General features: G+C 47.8%; 2 protein-coding genes across 10 annotated transcripts in view; both read right to left on the reverse strand.

The window, feature by feature from the left end:
- MECR (mitochondrial trans-2-enoyl-CoA reductase) overlaps positions 1–16,904 on the reverse strand; it is a 182,136-nt gene that overhangs the window by 139,396 nt on the left and 25,836 nt on the right. The window lies entirely within an intron of this gene.
- LOC102096692 (lethal(3)malignant brain tumor-like protein 1) overlaps positions 1–16,904 on the reverse strand; it is a 35,382-nt gene that overhangs the window by 9,701 nt on the left and 8,777 nt on the right. For 5 of the 7 annotated variants that reach the window (XM_065041305.1, XM_021297541.2, XM_065041304.1 and 2 more), the window contains exons 4-18: positions 16,032–16,089; positions 14,918–15,006; positions 13,356–13,460; positions 12,609–12,744; positions 12,017–12,108; positions 11,076–11,227; positions 9,760–9,836; positions 8,442–8,527; positions 6,908–7,018; positions 5,901–6,015; positions 5,703–5,802; positions 4,767–4,943; positions 3,331–3,462; positions 2,904–2,965; positions 517–683 (exon numbers count right to left, since the gene is read on the reverse strand). In XM_065041305.1, coding sequence (XP_064897377.1) covers positions 517–683; positions 2,904–2,965; positions 3,331–3,462; positions 4,767–4,943; positions 5,703–5,802; positions 5,901–6,015; positions 6,908–7,018; positions 8,442–8,527; positions 9,760–9,836; positions 11,076–11,227; positions 12,017–12,108; positions 12,609–12,744; positions 13,356–13,460; positions 14,918–15,006; positions 16,032–16,089 — 1,659 coding nt within the window. The remainder of the gene's footprint in view (positions 1–516; positions 684–2,903; positions 2,966–3,330; positions 3,463–4,766; positions 4,944–5,702; positions 5,803–5,900; positions 6,016–6,907; positions 7,019–8,441; positions 8,528–9,759; positions 9,837–11,075; positions 11,228–12,016; positions 12,109–12,608; positions 12,745–13,355; positions 13,461–14,917; positions 15,007–16,031; positions 16,090–16,904) is intronic. The other 2 variants (XM_065041308.1, XM_065041306.1) reach the window with 2 other exon arrangements.

A 16,904-nucleotide genomic window follows, 5' to 3' on the forward strand; every position in this document is an offset into this window, starting at 1 on the left:
CAGGAGACATTTCCAGAGCTGGGAGTGCAGACGCATCCCCACCGCACAGCCGCTCCCGTCACAAACCAGGCCAGGCGGGGGCAGTTGTGCTGGGGGAATCGGGAGGGAGACGCGGCAGGAGCGAGGGTCTGCACAGCACGGCTCCGAATTATCTGCAAGGTAAACGTGAATCAGCAGCAAAGTCACAGGAGAGGGAGGGAGATCGGAGGAAAAGGCAATCTGCTGGCAGAGTGTTCCAGGCCTGAGGACTAAAAGATCAAGGGCTAAATACACAAAAGAAGGGAGGGAATCTTGTTCAGGGAAATGAGCCATGGACACCAGAGGGTTAACAGGGATCCTTCCCCTCCCTCACAAAGGGACTTGGGTGTAACTTCTAGCTAAGTCAGCTGTTGCATATGCAAAGCAAACGGAAAAGCATTGCCTAGGAAAGGAAAAATATCCTCCAATTAGCACTCCAGAGGAGGGCTCGGTCACTCCCACAGCCTGGGAAAGCGGAGCAGGGAGCAGGTAACTCACCTCTTCCACGCTCCACTTGGCCACATGTTTGGCCGTGAGCCCCGAGACCTCCGGCAAGAGCTTGCAGTGCTGCTCCCAGCAGAGATGGAGCCGGTGGGTCGGGTTAGAGGCCAGGGAAGGCATGAAGATGGACTGGTGGAGGGCCTGCTGGAGATCCAAATCCGCGTCTGGAAAGGAAATGAGACAAGTCAGAACCAGGCTTCAAGTAGGAGCAATTACAGCAAAGCAGGAGGAAGGGTCACACTCTGGAGGGAAACGCAAGGCAGGGCGAGCACGGCTACTGCATGGCATGCCGAGCGCTCGGGGCGTTCTTCCCACCCTCCTGAGAGGGGGAAAAAAAAGATAAGATTGCCAGGCTGGAGGCTTTATCGTTAGCTTCTTCCCTGGAAAATGATGTCATGCTGCTAACAGAGATGTTTGCAGCATTTTATTGACAAGGTGGAGGAGTTCTGGTAACAGCATCTTCGGCTGGGAACTAATGGCACCGCTCCAGCTCACAGCTGGAGCCAGCCTGCGAAGAGCCGCCGTGTGGCAGCTGGTGGCCCGGGCTCCCCGCAGACCCCCGGGCCAGGAGCGCTGCACGTTACCTCCAGACATCAACTCCCTCCTCGTGTGCCAAGTGACGGAAGCTTCAGAAATCAAGGCAAAAAAAAGAGGAAGAAATCACCCCTCCCTAATGAGATCACTGGAGTAGTGCAGAGTCATGGTCCTACAGGGACGTGCCTGGTTATACAACAGGAAGCAAAGCAGAGGATGGAAGCAAGATGGGAAACATCCTCTGGTATACAGCGGGTAACAGGTGCTGCTCCCTCGCCCCTCGCCCTGCCAGGCTGTGCGCAGGGTGCGCAGGCTGCTTGGCACCATCTCCTGACAACCATATTAAAAAACTCCCATTTTGTTCCTGCCTGCCGAAAGGTTCGGCATGCCCAGCGCCGTACGGCCACTGGGTTTGCCCGGCACCGGCACAAAGGTTGTTAGGACGGTGTGTAAAGATCTGCAGGGTACGCCCGCCACTATGTGTAAAGCTCAAAGGAAAACGGCATTCTAAAGCAAAGGCAAGTTTCCACGGCTTGCCTGCTGCTCACCAGCCCAAGTGAAAGCAGCGCTGGAGGTAACGCCCTATCTAGCCAAGCTCACTCCCCCGTCTCCAGCTGTGACACCTCACCTCAGCTCCAGATGTGGGACGGTACCACATACAGGTCTCTAATTCTGAGACCAAAGAGGGAGGATTTTAAAAAATAAAGCGTAAGAACTGCTCAGTTTAGGAGCTGATGCTCCTGGTAACACGTCACCTGCCCCTCACCTGCCACCCCCAGCTCTGTCCCAGGGGGTCCCAGGTTTCACACGCTGCCACGTCCCTGCAGTGGGCACCGCGTCTATCACAATCTCTCTCCTATTCTTCATTAAATTCTCAGGGGTAAGCATCCAAACCACAGCCTAAACGAATTACTTTCCCTTTGAGAAGGAAGCGGGGTTCTAATAGTTTAAACAGCGATGGGACGAAGCGCTGGGTAATTGTGAAATTACAGGCCAGTGGATTATTGTGCAGTTTCTCTCCACCGCCTCCACCGTTCCGTCTGAGGTGGACGCGAAGGGAGAGCGGACAGCCTTCCCGGCCAGCTGCACCGCGCTCGGCGCTGGCGGAGCCCTCGCTCTCGCTGCACGAGTCAGCACTGGCTGGAAACGGGTATTAAAAAGAGAGCGAGGCACCTGTCCCAGTTTGTGCCTGCTTAGCTATTTTGGATTGGAGACTTATTACTATGTTAAATCCTCCTAAAAGCCTGGTCAGCTCAGTTCTCTGAAATGGCTTTTTATAGTAAATCTGAAAGTTAAGCATATGGTTTGCCAAAGTGATATCAGAAAGCTTCTCTTCAAACTTAACCTGTCATGTACCAGAAAAAACAAAAGGGCATTTTTCTTCCTTTTCATCCTTAGGAGAACCGTATAAAAGTCACCACCCCAAAGTGATTCCGATTATGTTGCTGAAGACCCAGTGGGGTCTGAAGAACGGAGCTGGTGGAACCCGGCCCACGTGCCACGTTTTGAGCGAGTGTCCCTGCACAGCTCTGCCGGGCTGCCAGCAGAGCCGCCACCAGCTGCTCGGGGACGACAGTCCCCTGCCCCTTCAGAAGAGCATCCAGTGGCACGAGACATGGTGCAAGCTTGTCTTCTCAGTTCATAAATACGAGGAGTCGCTCTATGAAGTATTAAACATTTCACTCCTAAGTAATTTCACCCATCTTCCTCATTTTAAAAAAAGAAAGAGTACCATTAACGTCACCTCCAGCACATGCTTTCTCTTGACTGTGAGTTCAATGACAAGAAGGCTGTGAAGTTTCAAACGTGACTGTGGTATATTGCACATACACGCACACACTTTAACTCACCTTTCCCATTGCCTTCCTGTTTCACCAGCTGGAACTTTATGTAGGCATGTGAGCAGGCAAGCCTGAAAGCATCAATGGCAAAACATTTCAGAAGATACACAAATTGAGGTAACTTTCCTCCGTACAGAGGTTAACAGGACTTGCAGGAACCAAAGAATTTTCCCTGACCTCTCACTCTAAACTGAGGTCTGTGCTACTAAATTCATGGCTAGAACTCAGATTTGAGTTTACTACAGGAAAGAGAGGGCCTAAAATAATGGGAGGAAGGGAGGAGATTCACCATGTCATTCTAAAACCCTATGCTGCAAATCTCTGATCAAACTGGGCTGTTCTATGCTATAATTCACATCTGTATTTCAGATATAGCAGCAGCACGGAGAAATGCAGCTGTTAATGCATGAAAATCCATCACAAAAATCTTATTTACGTTTTGGGTTTGGCTTTGATGTCTGCAGAGGAATCCTCTTCTCCCCAGTCTCTCTCCTGATTGTTTTCCAGCTGCTCCGACAGACTGTGAACGCTGCTTGGACACGACTTTTCACTGTCTTGTGGGGATTTTCTGGAAAGACACATAAATGAGCCGCTAAGCTGACACCCCCTGTTCCTGTCTCCTGCAGGAGAGCAAAGCTCCTTGCAACGGAGAGTAACAGCCACCATCTAGTGGCAGCAGCCTCCCTCTCCACCACCGCTGGCACCGTGTAAAGCGCTTTTTCTCTCTTCAGTGCGGATTGAGAGAGATTATGTGAAATAAACTGGTCCCTGCGAACAGAGGCTCTGATCCCACCAGCTACAAGAAGCCCACTGAAGCAGGCGTTATGGGAAATGCAAGGTTTCTGAATCTTTGATACATCGGGATAACATCTAAAAGTCTCCATGGCTGAGCTGGACGCATGAACTGAGCTACACAGCTGCCCCAGGGAGGACAAGCAGCCGACTGTCACCAGACCTGCACACTGAATTCAGACCTCTCGCTATCAGGAGATGAAATACTTAGAAGAACAGAAATATATATGATCATTTTAGAGTATTTATTCTCAAGGAACTCCAAAGCTCCTGAGAGAGCTTTATGGTAACAGTGCAATTGAAATGCAATCAGTTCTGGTGCTGAGATAACAAACTGAGACCCCAGCGCAATTCTGGGACGGGACGACGCAAACTTTGCCCATGGATGCTGGGGAGGGCAGAGAAATATTCCTTTTTGCTGGCCAAATATATCTTGAAAATGTTATAAATCTAAGCAAAACAAATGAACTTTAAAATGTATAAGCCTTCATATACAACACAGACCAAAAGTGCTGCTGGAGCTCATCCTAGTGACACTGGATTTGTACAGACTAGAGGTGACAATAATAAAAGCCGTCATGTCCAGGTCTGTCCCGACACAATTTAGCTGCCCCCTGCAGTCCGACAACTAATGCACAAAAGAACAGAAAATACCTGAAGGGCTCAACTTATTGGCCAAGTGATCCACATGGAGCCGTCACACCTGCCAGGTAGCGCAGCCGACTCCGGGCTGGGCTGCAGCTACAGTTTAATAGTGCAAAATAACCTTGCCTGACAGTTTTAGGACAGGAAAGGAAGGAAAATAATATATCTTAAATTGAAACAGCAAGAAAAAAATTTATGGAGACAGAATGCAATTTCCTTTGTTGGAATGTGACCAGAGCAGGAGGATTAAGGAATCAAGAAACCCATTAAGGCACATGAGGGTATAAAAGTGCAGTGCTCTGTGTTAACGGTGTCTGGGGCACGGGTCAATATTTCAGACAGGCGAACCCAACGCTCTGCTGCTTCTCCGCCAACTCCTGTGGTTTCCAGCCCTACGAAACGCTGTCTGCTCCCCAGGAACAGGGCTCAGCTCACCCGGCCTGCGGAGAGTCCTCCCGGGGAGACGCCCCCGCTGCCGGCAGGAACGGGGCAGGAGGCTCCGGCCTCTTGGCTCTCTGCAGGCTGCTGGGGGAAGGTCTCTCCCCGCTCAGACGGTCCTGCAGCGAGCTCTCTCTGTTGAGATTCACATCAGAATACGGGCAGCCAACTAACCTGGGTCAAAGCAAAACCAAAGAGATGACAATGCACGTTTTTAAGCCATACAGGTGCACCAGCCCCAAGCAGACGTATCCATCAACAAATCCAGAAACAGTGAGGACAAAACCACCCTGGGAGATGCTGTTCCTCAGTTTTAGGTGTGGAAAACCAGGGACTACCTGGCACAGTCACCTCAGAGAACAAGCGCAAGCGCTTTTCCTCTGTAACCCTCTTGTCTGAACAATATTTCATGCTTTCACTCTGAAAAATTCAAAGCTCTTTACCACATTATATGCTACAAGGTCTCCAGACCTCCCATCCAAAATGGTTTTCTTGCTCTTTAAAGTAGTTTAATCAAGGAAAACCTTCATTTTCCAAGAGCACATTTCACATCAAAAGGCAGAGCACAAAACATCAGCTAAATCTCCTCACTCTTATACTTTAATAACCTACCCCTGCTGTCTCCCCTTTTAACTGGCTCCCTGAATGCTGCTTGTGTATATTAGTTTACCAAAAAAAAATCTTCCATTTAGCTGAAATGTGGAAATTGCAGTGAATTAATCTATGTTGGATTGCTCTGCAGTTGCAATGATTATACTGGTATAAACAGAATTTACGATGAAACAGCACATTTAGACACAAGAGGGAGCTGCAATTGCAGTTATAACTATCCAGAATAAACACCCTGAGATCATTTCAGTGCAGGTGCTTGTTGCTGTGTTGTTATGACAGACAGCAGTCAGACAGAACCCGTCTAAGATCTCATACACATACGTATAATGAGTTCCGTATCGTGGTCCCCTGACGTGACCGATACCGTGGCAGCCTGGAGTAGGACACGCTTGTCCCACCGTCCCCACTCGATCGGCAGCACCTGGAAAAGGGAACAGATTTGTCAAATCCCTGCACCTGAAGAGCAGACTGCACTTCAGAAAAGTGTTCAACGTGACAATATGATGTCAGCTGCTTTACCTAGAGGGACTTGCAAAGCGTGTCCAGTTTTTGCACACCAGCCTACTGGATGAACATCGGGGCTGTCTGCATCGACCCAGAAATCGTAATTATGATCCCAACCATCAAAATGAATCTAAAAGAAGCACAGAGTCTGGGTGAGATACAGCTAAGGACATGACTCAGCTTTTGTTTTAACTTCCCCCGCTGTTTCACCTTCTCAGCGTGGGGCTGATTCAGCCAAGCTTTCAGTCCAGCACAATCGTCCTTTGTGCTCAGTGTAACTGGGTGTTCTCCTGACGCCTGTATCTGTTTTACAGAACACCCAGATTCTGGTGACACTGTCAAATCCCAGGGCTGCAAGCAAGCACAGACTAAACCTATGCAAACAGAATTGCTTACTTAATGGTTTTGTTTTCTGAGGATCCCAAAACACCACGAAAGTCAAAGAGTTCCGTAAGTTTTGTAGTGAACAAGCTAGAATTTTCTGCTGGATGAAGGAACTAGTAACAGCGCAGATACACGTCAGGTTAACAGAGACCAAGGGCCACTGTGGTTTAAAGGGTTATCCACGCAGCAAAATTCCCAATGTATGAACTGAGTCTCGCACTACGATATATTGGCAGAACTTGACTTTCGCTTGTAATCCCAGCGATGAAACCGAGAACCAAACGGCTGACGGAGAGTGAACTCCATTCCTGCCCACACCACATCCTCGGAAAAAAACGTTCGGGAGCTTCCAGAACATGAATGCTGCCATCACACAGAGATCACTAAAGATGGAAAACAACGCTGCCAAACGCTATTTCAAATAGTTACATTGAAACAGTAACCAGCAATACCAGGCAATTCCATCAGATTTCAACAGGACAAAACAACAGAAATCATTCCAGTCGGGCAGGCCTGCAGGCTAGATCATCTGCAAGGGGCCTGTTCGCTGCTCCTTATACTAAATGGGTATATTTTCTGTACTGCCAATCACTATATTCCTCAGCACAAGGGCCCTGCACTCTGAAGCAAGGTCATACCTTAATACGATGGTCGTCTTTGTCAACTATTGTTGCCACTCTTATCAAGATGGGATTTCTTCTGTCCACCGCCTCTAACTTCATATTAACTTGGAAGCCGTGGGCAGGACGCTGTAAAAGAGGATTGCGAGCAGAATGCTAAGGAGTCTGGGTGTTCGGAATAAAACGCGCTGAAGCTTCCAGCAACCGCTCCAATGCCTCCGCAGCTCCGGCTCCCGATCCCGCACGGCAGACTGCAAAGGGTCGGATCAGACCTTCCTAGAGGATTAAGCCGTCTGTTTGTCCTGGGAGCAGCTCCAGCGGCCGAGTGTCCCACCCGCAGCCTCTAACCTCTCAAACCGCTCTGTAAACCCCCCCATGTTCTTCGGCCTGACGAGGGCTCTTTGCAGCACCCACAGATGTAAACCTCTAAGTAACAGGCGGCGTTTACCAATTTTGCCATTTATCTTTAAATGACTGACTGCAAATTCCTCCTCTGACCTCCCCAGCTCGGGGTTATGCAGCGCTGGATGCTCGTTCAGAACACGTCCTGCTTCACTTCTGCATGCAAAGGTCAGGATTTTAGCAAGAAATGATAAATTGTGTCTTTGAACAAGATCAGGTTAATGAAAAGATGATTATAATCACTCTTCCCTCACAATCTTCCTCACGCTTCCTCACTGTGGGATGTCATGAGCACAGTCAGAAAAAGGCCGAGCCTACGCTGGGGAAACAAACGTGTCCTAGTGACCAGTTTCTCTCTTTCCTGCTCCACTTGTGCTGCAGGATCGAAGATGCTGCCTTCCCAACCCTGGAAAACCTTAACCCAAGGGATGTTTGAGTCCAGCTGTGCCGGAGGCAGCTGCGGCCTTACAGTTCTCAAAGAGGCGGAACCAGCCGACACCCACCTCGCAACCCGCAACAACTCAGCTGCGCACCTGCTGAAATCCAGCAACTACCAAACCGCTCTGGCTGCACTTTTGCCTCCCTGATTGCTGTTCCTCCCCAGTCCCAGGCAGCTCACCAACAGAACGTGCGGGAGGGCGGCAGGCACCAACCTGCAGCACTAACTTCATCGACAGGAACCAAGACAAGTGTCACAATGGCACAGAAAAGCTTTTAAACATATTGCAACCTTTACAAGGTACGTCAGCAGTGTGGAAGGAGCTGCTACGAAAAAATCAGCTTTGAAGTAGGAGGGTTTTTTTATGAAGCTATTTTCAAGACTTTTGTTCTGTTTCTGCTCGTGGTGAGCTTCCAGATAAACGCACTGAACTCCAATGCAAGAACCAAGAGTGCATGCTCCCAAGGTTGAGAGAACCATCTTGGGATTCAGTCTGCAGGATGATCTTAGTCCAGTCTTGTAGTCTGCTGTGTGTTTTGTTTGAGCAGCAGGGAGAGATGATCTTAGACCAAGGCTCAAAGTAAAAACCCAGTTTCACCCTCTTGGCACAAACGTGGTGAACCACCATCAAATGAAGCACCTACCAAGAAAGAGCAGATAGCAGCAGCTCCCCACCCTCCTGATCAAGGACAACCAAAGAGATTCACCAACCAGTTTGAATGCTCTTGCTGGGGCCGCCTGGGAATTAGTTTCTTCCAAGTATTTCTCCCAAGAGAAGGCTTTGGAATCCTTGTATCCTGTAAAAAACCCAGAGAATTAACACTTAAGTAAGAAAACCCCACGCTTACTCTAACAAACAACAGAAAGGCAGCTATGTAATACACGGCTGTTAGTCTAATTTAGCGCTGGAAGGTGGTCTGTTTATTCATACCCACCACTGGCAGCACCGCAGGTTTCCCTGCCTTCCACCCAGGGCCTCGACCCCGACCTGACACACCGGAGGGGTTCCCTCCTGTGCAGTTTCACCAATTCTTGCTCTCTAGAGAAAGCTGCCAATTAAGAACTAGTTAATTAACCAGCAATCTGGAGATAAAGGGCCCCAGCGCCGTTACCATCACCTCAGACACCTACATGGGCGTGCTACTCTAACAACAACAGGGCGTCTCTGGTAGCTACATTTAAGAAACTCCTCTATTTTTTCCCCTTCCCACTTCAGTATTTTTCGACCTCAGTACCATTTCCTTGTGGCGGGAGGGTGCAACGACTCGCTGCGTGGGACAGTCTGCAAACTGCGGCACGTCAGCCTCTCAGCAGAGAAATCGGAACTGAGTGCAGATTCTGCCGGGGGCGCAGGCGAGACGATGCGACCCCCACAGCCTCGGTGCACGTTGCAGGAGCAGGATCGGATGCGGTGCTGATGAAGAATGAGCACTTACAAGCCCTCCTGCATCTGCAGCGAAGGCACAGAGGCCGATTCGTGCGGTGCTGAGGGATCTCGTAGTGCCGCCCACCCTGCTACGCAGTAGCTACAGAAATTCTTGCTCCCGGGCTGTCAATCTCCAAACAGCAGACAGCGTTTTCTAATTTTTGTTACTTTTAAGGTGAATGAGCACTTCCAAGGCCCGAAAACAACACTGATTTTCCATTTGCCAACATTCTCTTCATTTACTGAATTCCAGCGCAGCAGAGATGCGGCTTCAGTTACACTTTCATTTCCAGAAATTCCATCTTATCTATGAAACTAAGATACTGACTCCTCTTTATTCCAGCTCACCTTAAAGTATTTGCAACATTTCCTTTAAAGTTCTTTCCCTACTGAAATCAAATTCAATTACAAATTACCAAACCCCGTTGCATTTTTTGAAAGAGCCATGAAACAAAACACAAGAGAGCGGCACAAAGTATGAACAAGAATAGCTTTCAGTCAGTAAGGAGTATGGAATGGAAACTGTAACTTGCAAATACGTAATTAAGTGGAAGATAAAGCTTGCAGGTTTTTCGACTGAAGTAAGTCTCACTTTCAACATACCAGGTGGTGTTGTCAGTGGGGTTCCGGTTTCTTGGCAGTAGCCAACAGGACGAATATACGGGCTGCTCGCTTCACACCTGAATCAAAGAGGAAAGTTGGCACCAGTGAATATTAAAGCAAAAAGAAAAGCAGGATTTCAAATGCTGTCTGATACGCTTTGCTGGGTTAGCAGATGCTTTCAGTGGGTGTGATCACGGTGTAGAAGACAAGCATTACCTCGGTACAATTTCTCACGCCAAGTTTTCAAGGCATTCAAGCTGCCACAATGACAGGGAAATACAGAGCAGAATGTCTGGTGCTCTAAAAAAACCAACAAACCCCCCGCCACAGACCACAGCAACCACAGCTCAGCCTGCATCATCCAACCCAAAACGCAAGGGAAGCAACACACAAAAACCAAACTGCTGTCCCAACTAAAATACCATTACGAACGGGAAATTAATTTTAAGGTCTTTGCCAAGAACTGCAGATTATCCACTAATTCTGGCTGAAATCTACTGGTAGCTTGTCTGGCTCCCAATCTGATTGCAAGTTTAGATCTCTGGAGTCCTGAAGGAGGTGGCAGGTCAATGTGAGACAGCCCCTTTTGTCACGTCTGCTCCGAGGAAGGGACCAAAGCAGCCGCTCAGACCTCGGAAAAAACCTGGGTGCTGTCAGCCCAGCTCTACTTGGAAGCTTTGTTGGCTTGTGTTCCCCATTAGAATGTCCAAATTCCAAACGAAACACGGCATCACAACAAAGGTTCATGGGCTAAGATGGTAAAGGAACGAGATCTAAAGTCCTGCACATGGCGACACTGGTGTTAAAAAGCTCTGCATGACGTACTTATGGCAAAGAAAGAACAGACCGACTTGCCACCAAACAGGTTCCTGCCTGTGCTTAAAAAAACAAACAAGAGAAGATGGGGGATAGGACACGGAACACTGATCAAATCAGCGCCAGTTTGATAAGAACGTGCCTTGTGTTGCTTTCGCAGGCAAATTCAGAGAACGCTGCTCCATTTACGTAGGTTGGGTGACAGGAACACCCCCTGACCCGACCCAAGCTGCGTCTCCTCGAACACGTCTCGCCTCGCACGCTTCACGGGGCTCGGGGTAACCCCGCGGGCTCCGGCCTGACGAGCACTCACCCAACAGGGGAAGCTGCGGGCAGCTGGCACTTCGTAAAACCCAAATTAACGATTCAGATCCTTGAAAACTGATTTAAAATCCCAACTTCGGTGGCAACATTTAAAAGACTAGATATTACCCTTACTGGAAAAGTGAAGTAAACCCCAGTCTATTTGCAGATATATATTAGAAATAGAGTCTCTGTACCAGTAGTCGTAACTCTCATCCCAGTTATCGAAATGAATCAGCAGGCGGTTATCCACCATGTCTGTGACGGTTGCAACGCACAACAGCGATGGGTTCTTCCTGTCCACGGCCTCCAGCTTCATTCCCAGGCGAAAACCAGAGGGTGTGACAGGCTGGGGAACAGGGAAATCAGCCACGGTCTAGGGCAATTACCCTGCTTCAATTACCCTTACAAACTCATTAAGAAATGAGGCTGTAACCCCAAAACCTACAGCCCAAACCACACTATAGTTAACAGCAAGAGGTCTACAGACGAGATTTCCACATGTTCTGGCAATGGTTGTTACTATTTCTAAAAAAGAGCCGAAAATTGCAGGTCTGGCCTTAGCGGTGGAAAAGCGGCAGCAGAGCGGCGCAGCTGGGCCCCGGCCCTCCCGAGCTCCAGATCTAACCCACCGGAGCACGGCACGAGACGGAGCGAGTGTCGTACCGGAACTGAGGTAACCGGCAAAAGAACCAGCAGTGGGTGCAGGAGGAGAAATGCTCAAGATCCACTGCCTCTAATGAATCCCATGGCGCACATGAGTGTGCTGCTGGAAACCAGAAATTATTTTGGAAATCATTAAATTAGAGGAGAAGTGACACAAATATCTTGACTGGAGGGACACAGCAAAACACTGTTGCAATATATTTAATAAATGGGAGAGTAAATCTTTTCCTCCAGTATTAAGGAGAAAGGGAAATACAACTTCTCTCTCTGAAAAGCCGGTGACTGGGAGAAGGAAGAGAAATTGCACTCGTTTCCATCTTAAAAATAAATCACGGCAGGAAACGGCTTGCAGGGGATTGTACCACGGCTGAACCTCTGACACGGGCGTATTAAAACCACGTAAATACTCTGGTCAAAACTCACTTGGCATCAGACCCGTTTCAAACATTCTGTACTCAATATCACCACTTACAGTGCTGAGGGTCTTAAAAAGGCTTTTTGGAGCTGCTTGAGCTTTGCAGTTCTTCAAATAGGAAGTCCAATTAAATTCTCCTTCCTTGAAACCTAGCAAGAGAGATAGAAAGATTGTTCTACACAGCCCCATTACATTCAGATTGGTTTTTCAGAAATGGAAATTACCTGGGAAGAATACGAACTTTGCATGATAACCGCGCTCCGGCAGTCTTCAGGGGTGACACACTTCAGCTAAAACAGCTCTCTTTTTCAGTACAATGTCCAATCATTAATCTCAACCTTGAAATGTTTCCAGGAAATTGAACACAGGCAAGAAGCAAATTCTGAACCCCGGAGAGACTCCTTGCGCTAAATGCTCATCCAACAGAAAGTTTCTAATCTGACTAACAACGTCAATCTTTGGGAATATCAAAGGGAAGCTGTTCTGTCCTTTGGTGACTCGCTGTCTTAGTTGCACCGCTTCCCTTGAAGCCTCTCAGACAGAGTTTCACAATGAAATCCAACTAAAAGTGAAACATGCAGAGCCAGGACAACTAGTTCTTAGTAGCATTTGCAGTTTCTTGTACACCATTCTAATTTTATTCTCGTACCTTTAGGAGGGAGCAGCTTATGCCCTGTTTTTTCACACCAGCCGACAGGATGGATGTCTGAGGAGTCAGCGTTAACCCAGAAGTCGTAGCACTCCGGATACCCGTCAAAGTGCAATCGCAGTCTGTACCCCTGGACCTGTAACGGGAGGAGCTGTGATTATCATAAAGGGTTATGAAAAAGCTAAAGTAAAACACCAGTTAAACACTCCCTCAGTATTTAGATCTCTACAGAAAAGTAAATATAAGATCTCATTTATTTCTCAAAATTTTCCCCAGTTATGTCTCCCGGTTTCCACGCTGCTCCTTCCTCAACAGCTGAGAATAAAACTGGTCAGTGTAACTCCCCTGGCCTCCTATTCCACACTCGGGCACATATTACTGTGTGGCAATACCTGGAGTATGAATGCAGCCCAAGGGCTTTTACGTCTGTACCAGATCAACACAGACTCCACATAACAGAAGCAGCGTCAAAGCATTTTGACTTGCTTGTATTTACTAATTCTTAGGGCCTAATTGCACTGTTTTTTCGTATTTGTTCATTGCATGCAATTAATATGTTGACTATCGTGAGTTACAATTGCATAGAGGCTTAACTATGCAACACTATTCCTTCAGCATCACCCTGAACTCCTCCTAACCATTAATTCATTAATTCAAGTGTTATTATTCTTCCGTTTCTACCTTTTACTGAAAAAAATCCTAAATGTACATGGGACTTTTGGAATCGAAAATAGGAAGAGCAACTACCTCAGCCACTGTGAGAACGCAAAACCGAGACGGGTGCTCAGGATCCAGCCCTTCCAATTTCATCCCAACTTTAAATCCATTTCGGCCTTGTGGGAATGACTGATACTGTGAAGGAGGGAAGAAGGAAACATTTGGTTTTAAGTCCTGAAGTCAAATATCTATTGCAGAGCAGTCATCAGATATACTTAAGGCTTCAAATTTTCAGCTCAGAGATGAAAATTCTACCACCAAATGACTGTTGCTTGAATAGACAGGTAGAGAGATCAATAATGACATTATCACCACATTTCAGATTTACTTCTTATTCTAATTAATCTCTCAAAAACACTGAACCGTGAGCCTGCTGCAATCAGCTATGGCAGAAGGACAGGGAACTGCTGCAGAGAGTCCAGCGCAGCCACCAAGATGCTGAAGGGAGAGGAGCATCTCCCGTGTGAGGAAAGGCTGGGGGAGCTGGGGCTCTGGAGCTGGACAAGAGGACACTGAGGGGGGACTCATTCCTGGGGATCAATATGGAAAGGGGAGTGTCAGGAGGATGGAGCCAGGCTCTTCTGGTGACAACCAGTGATAGGACAAGGGGCAATGGGTTCAAACTGGAACACAAAAGGTTCCACTTAAATTTGAGCAGAAACTTGTTGGGGTGAGGGTGGCAGAGCCTGGCCCAGGCTGCCCAGGGGGTTGTGGAGTCTCCTTCTGTGCAGACATTCCAACCCGCCTGGACACCTTCCTGTGTAACCTCATCTGGGTGTTCCTGCTCCATGGGGGATTGCACTGGATGAGCTTTCCAGGGCCCTTCCAGCCCCTGACACCCTGGGATTCCGTGAACACATCTGCGTTTTTCATTTGTTTGCAGCCTTAACCCATATTAAACATTTGAAGTAGAGTTAAAGGCTTAAGAAGAAATGTGAAGCAGAATTGCGAGCGGCTCATTGCACCCACTGCAGCTTCCTGACTCCTCATCGCACTGTGCCAGGTGCCAACAGCCCTTGGCTTGGAGAGCTGAACTTTTCACGTGGGCTGGTGCTCTGGAGCGCAGAAGCAGCTTCACCGAGGCCAAACTCCTCCTTTCCCACCTTCAGACCGTGAATGAACACAACTTCCACCCTCGCTCCTAACAGCCGCTTCTCACCAAGACAACCCGCAGCACTCAGAGTTAACCGAGCTGCCGTTTTCTCCAAGGGATGGCTGGACAGGGCGTTGTACAACCACAGACAAAGCACAGGACATAGGAAAGACATTATGCTGTCCCTCTCCACCGTTATTTGCAGGTTGCCTCACAGCCCCTTTATCCAGAGCTACCCAAAGCAGTTCGACACAGTCACCGCGAAATGCAACCAGCGTTTTTACACCCTGCTTTGGGATGAGACTCACAGGGCAGACGCTTGTTTCCACAGCGCTTCGGGGCTGGAAACAAAACTGCGGGGCTTTTAGTGCCTGTTTGCACTGAAACAACTCCGAAAACAACCTCTGGCTTGAGGGCAGTCTCCAGTCCTACCTCCGCTGAGTAACTCTGGGATGTTGCCTGAGAAAAACATAGCAAGAGAGCTGAAAAAGCTGCCAACCTCTCTGAACAGTTTGAGGGGAGCAGCTGGCATCCGTTCCTCTTCTAAGTAGGAAGCCCAGTTCCATACCTTCTTCTTTCCAGGAACAACTAAGCAATCAAAAACAGAGAGAAAAATGAATGTTCTCCTCAGCTCCGCCTGCCCTGCCCTCTCCTCCTCCACGCGCAGCCCCGCGCGGCCCTGCTGCTGCACGCGGGGAGGCAGCGTCAGCCAGCCTGGGAGGAAGGCGACGAACTCAGCAGCACGAAACTGTGCTCATTTCTCATTAAATTATATATATGTATCACAGGTCAAATTAATTGTGGCTCCCAGATTGCTGGCAAGCTGCCCATCGAAAGGTGCCACCGTAAATATGGATGAGAGATAATAATTTAAAATGGTGGAAAACGGTTCCTTCTCCTGATATTTCACAGAGGAATAAGGGGTTAGATATAAACTAAAAGACAGCAAAAAGAGGCATATAACTTCAGCTGAAATAAACCTAAAATAAAACACATGAAAGACCAAGTGCATTTTTGTTCAGTCACAAGGTTGTTTTTCTATATACATATACACACACATATCTATAAGCTGCTAATACCACAATGCGTCTACTAGAGAGGCAGCTACCAGCACACAAACAATGGAAACAACAACGTGGGCAGGTGCTTGGATTCATTCTAGTAGGACCATGTTTTTAAATGCATATTAAAAATCTCCCCCCAGTTTACATATACTAACTCCTTCAAAGCATATAATAAATTTAACCCCTAGGCTATAATCAATCACGTTGTTTACAACCGATTTTCTATCTAGCATTTGTAGTCTGGGGCTACGAAGCTCTCCAAAGTCAATGGGAAAGAGGTTTTAATTGGCTTCGGCGAGCTCTGGATCAGGCTGTCTCCCCCCAGACCCCCTACGCGGCGCCCCTCACGCAGGCAAGTCGCCTATGTTCTTGCTAATGTATTTCATACGACCGACGGTGGTATGAGGGTTACGGACCTACTGAGCTATCTGGAATGTGAAATGAGCTCTACTGTCCTTTCCTCTTCTCTTTACTATCATTCATTTTATAATAGCTAGTAAAAAAAAAATCTATAAACATTAAAGAAAAGAGACTATGAGCTTAGCTCACCTTGTTTTATTGGTTTAGTGTTTCTGCGGCTTTTCATATTATTTGATTTATTCTTCTCCTAGACACAGATATGTTAAAAAAAAGTTTAGCAATATTGGTTTTTTCCTCCCTCTTTGATCATCTCACAATGCAGGTACAATAAGGATGCAACAAGTAACTAACAGGACTATTAGCCAGCATTATTTCCTTGTGAATAACCCTGCAAGAACATTAGTAGGGTATGTTGCATATATATCTTTGATCCTGCAGTATCCCAAAGCACTTTACAAATTATTTAATACACGCTACTAAGGTTCATTTAAATGTGGCTACTGAAGAGCAGCCTGGGCCCAAAATCTCCATGGCAATGCACAGGATTTGCCTTCTGCAGCGCAGGATTTCCTGCCCACGTCTGCAACATCGCTGTAATGCGTCATTTTCCTCTCAGAGGTTCTTATGTCCATCTACGCCAGGGAGTGGATATAGAAAAAAACCAGTTATGAAGGCCCGAGAGAAGCTTCAGGTAAGTACCATCATAGATGAACAGCCCGGAACACGTGGCCTCCCTGTGTGACAGTCCCGGCCAGGGCGCCATTCGCACTTCTGTGTGGATTTCAAACTCACGTTTAATTCACCCAGGGTTGTCATTTCTCACCAAAAAGGGGAAAATCTGAAATGCAAAGCTGCCTGCCAAACACGGCCCAGAAGAGACGGGGCAGAGGAGAAGTGGGGAGAGACAGAATGCGAGGACTTGGGAAGACTTAGGTACTTTAAAACACCTTCTGCGCGTCACACAGAAAAGCTGAGCAACAGATGAGTTAAACTGCTCGTGACATCAAAAGTCTCAGCTTCCCTACCCACAAACACCTACCCGGCATCTCTGCGCCACAAAAG

The sequence above is a fragment of the Columba livia genome, chromosome 26 (assembly GCF_036013475.1).
Source record: "Columba livia isolate bColLiv1 breed racing homer chromosome 26, bColLiv1.pat.W.v2, whole genome shotgun sequence".
Classification (NCBI taxonomy): Eukaryota; Metazoa; Chordata; class Aves; order Columbiformes; family Columbidae; genus Columba; species Columba livia.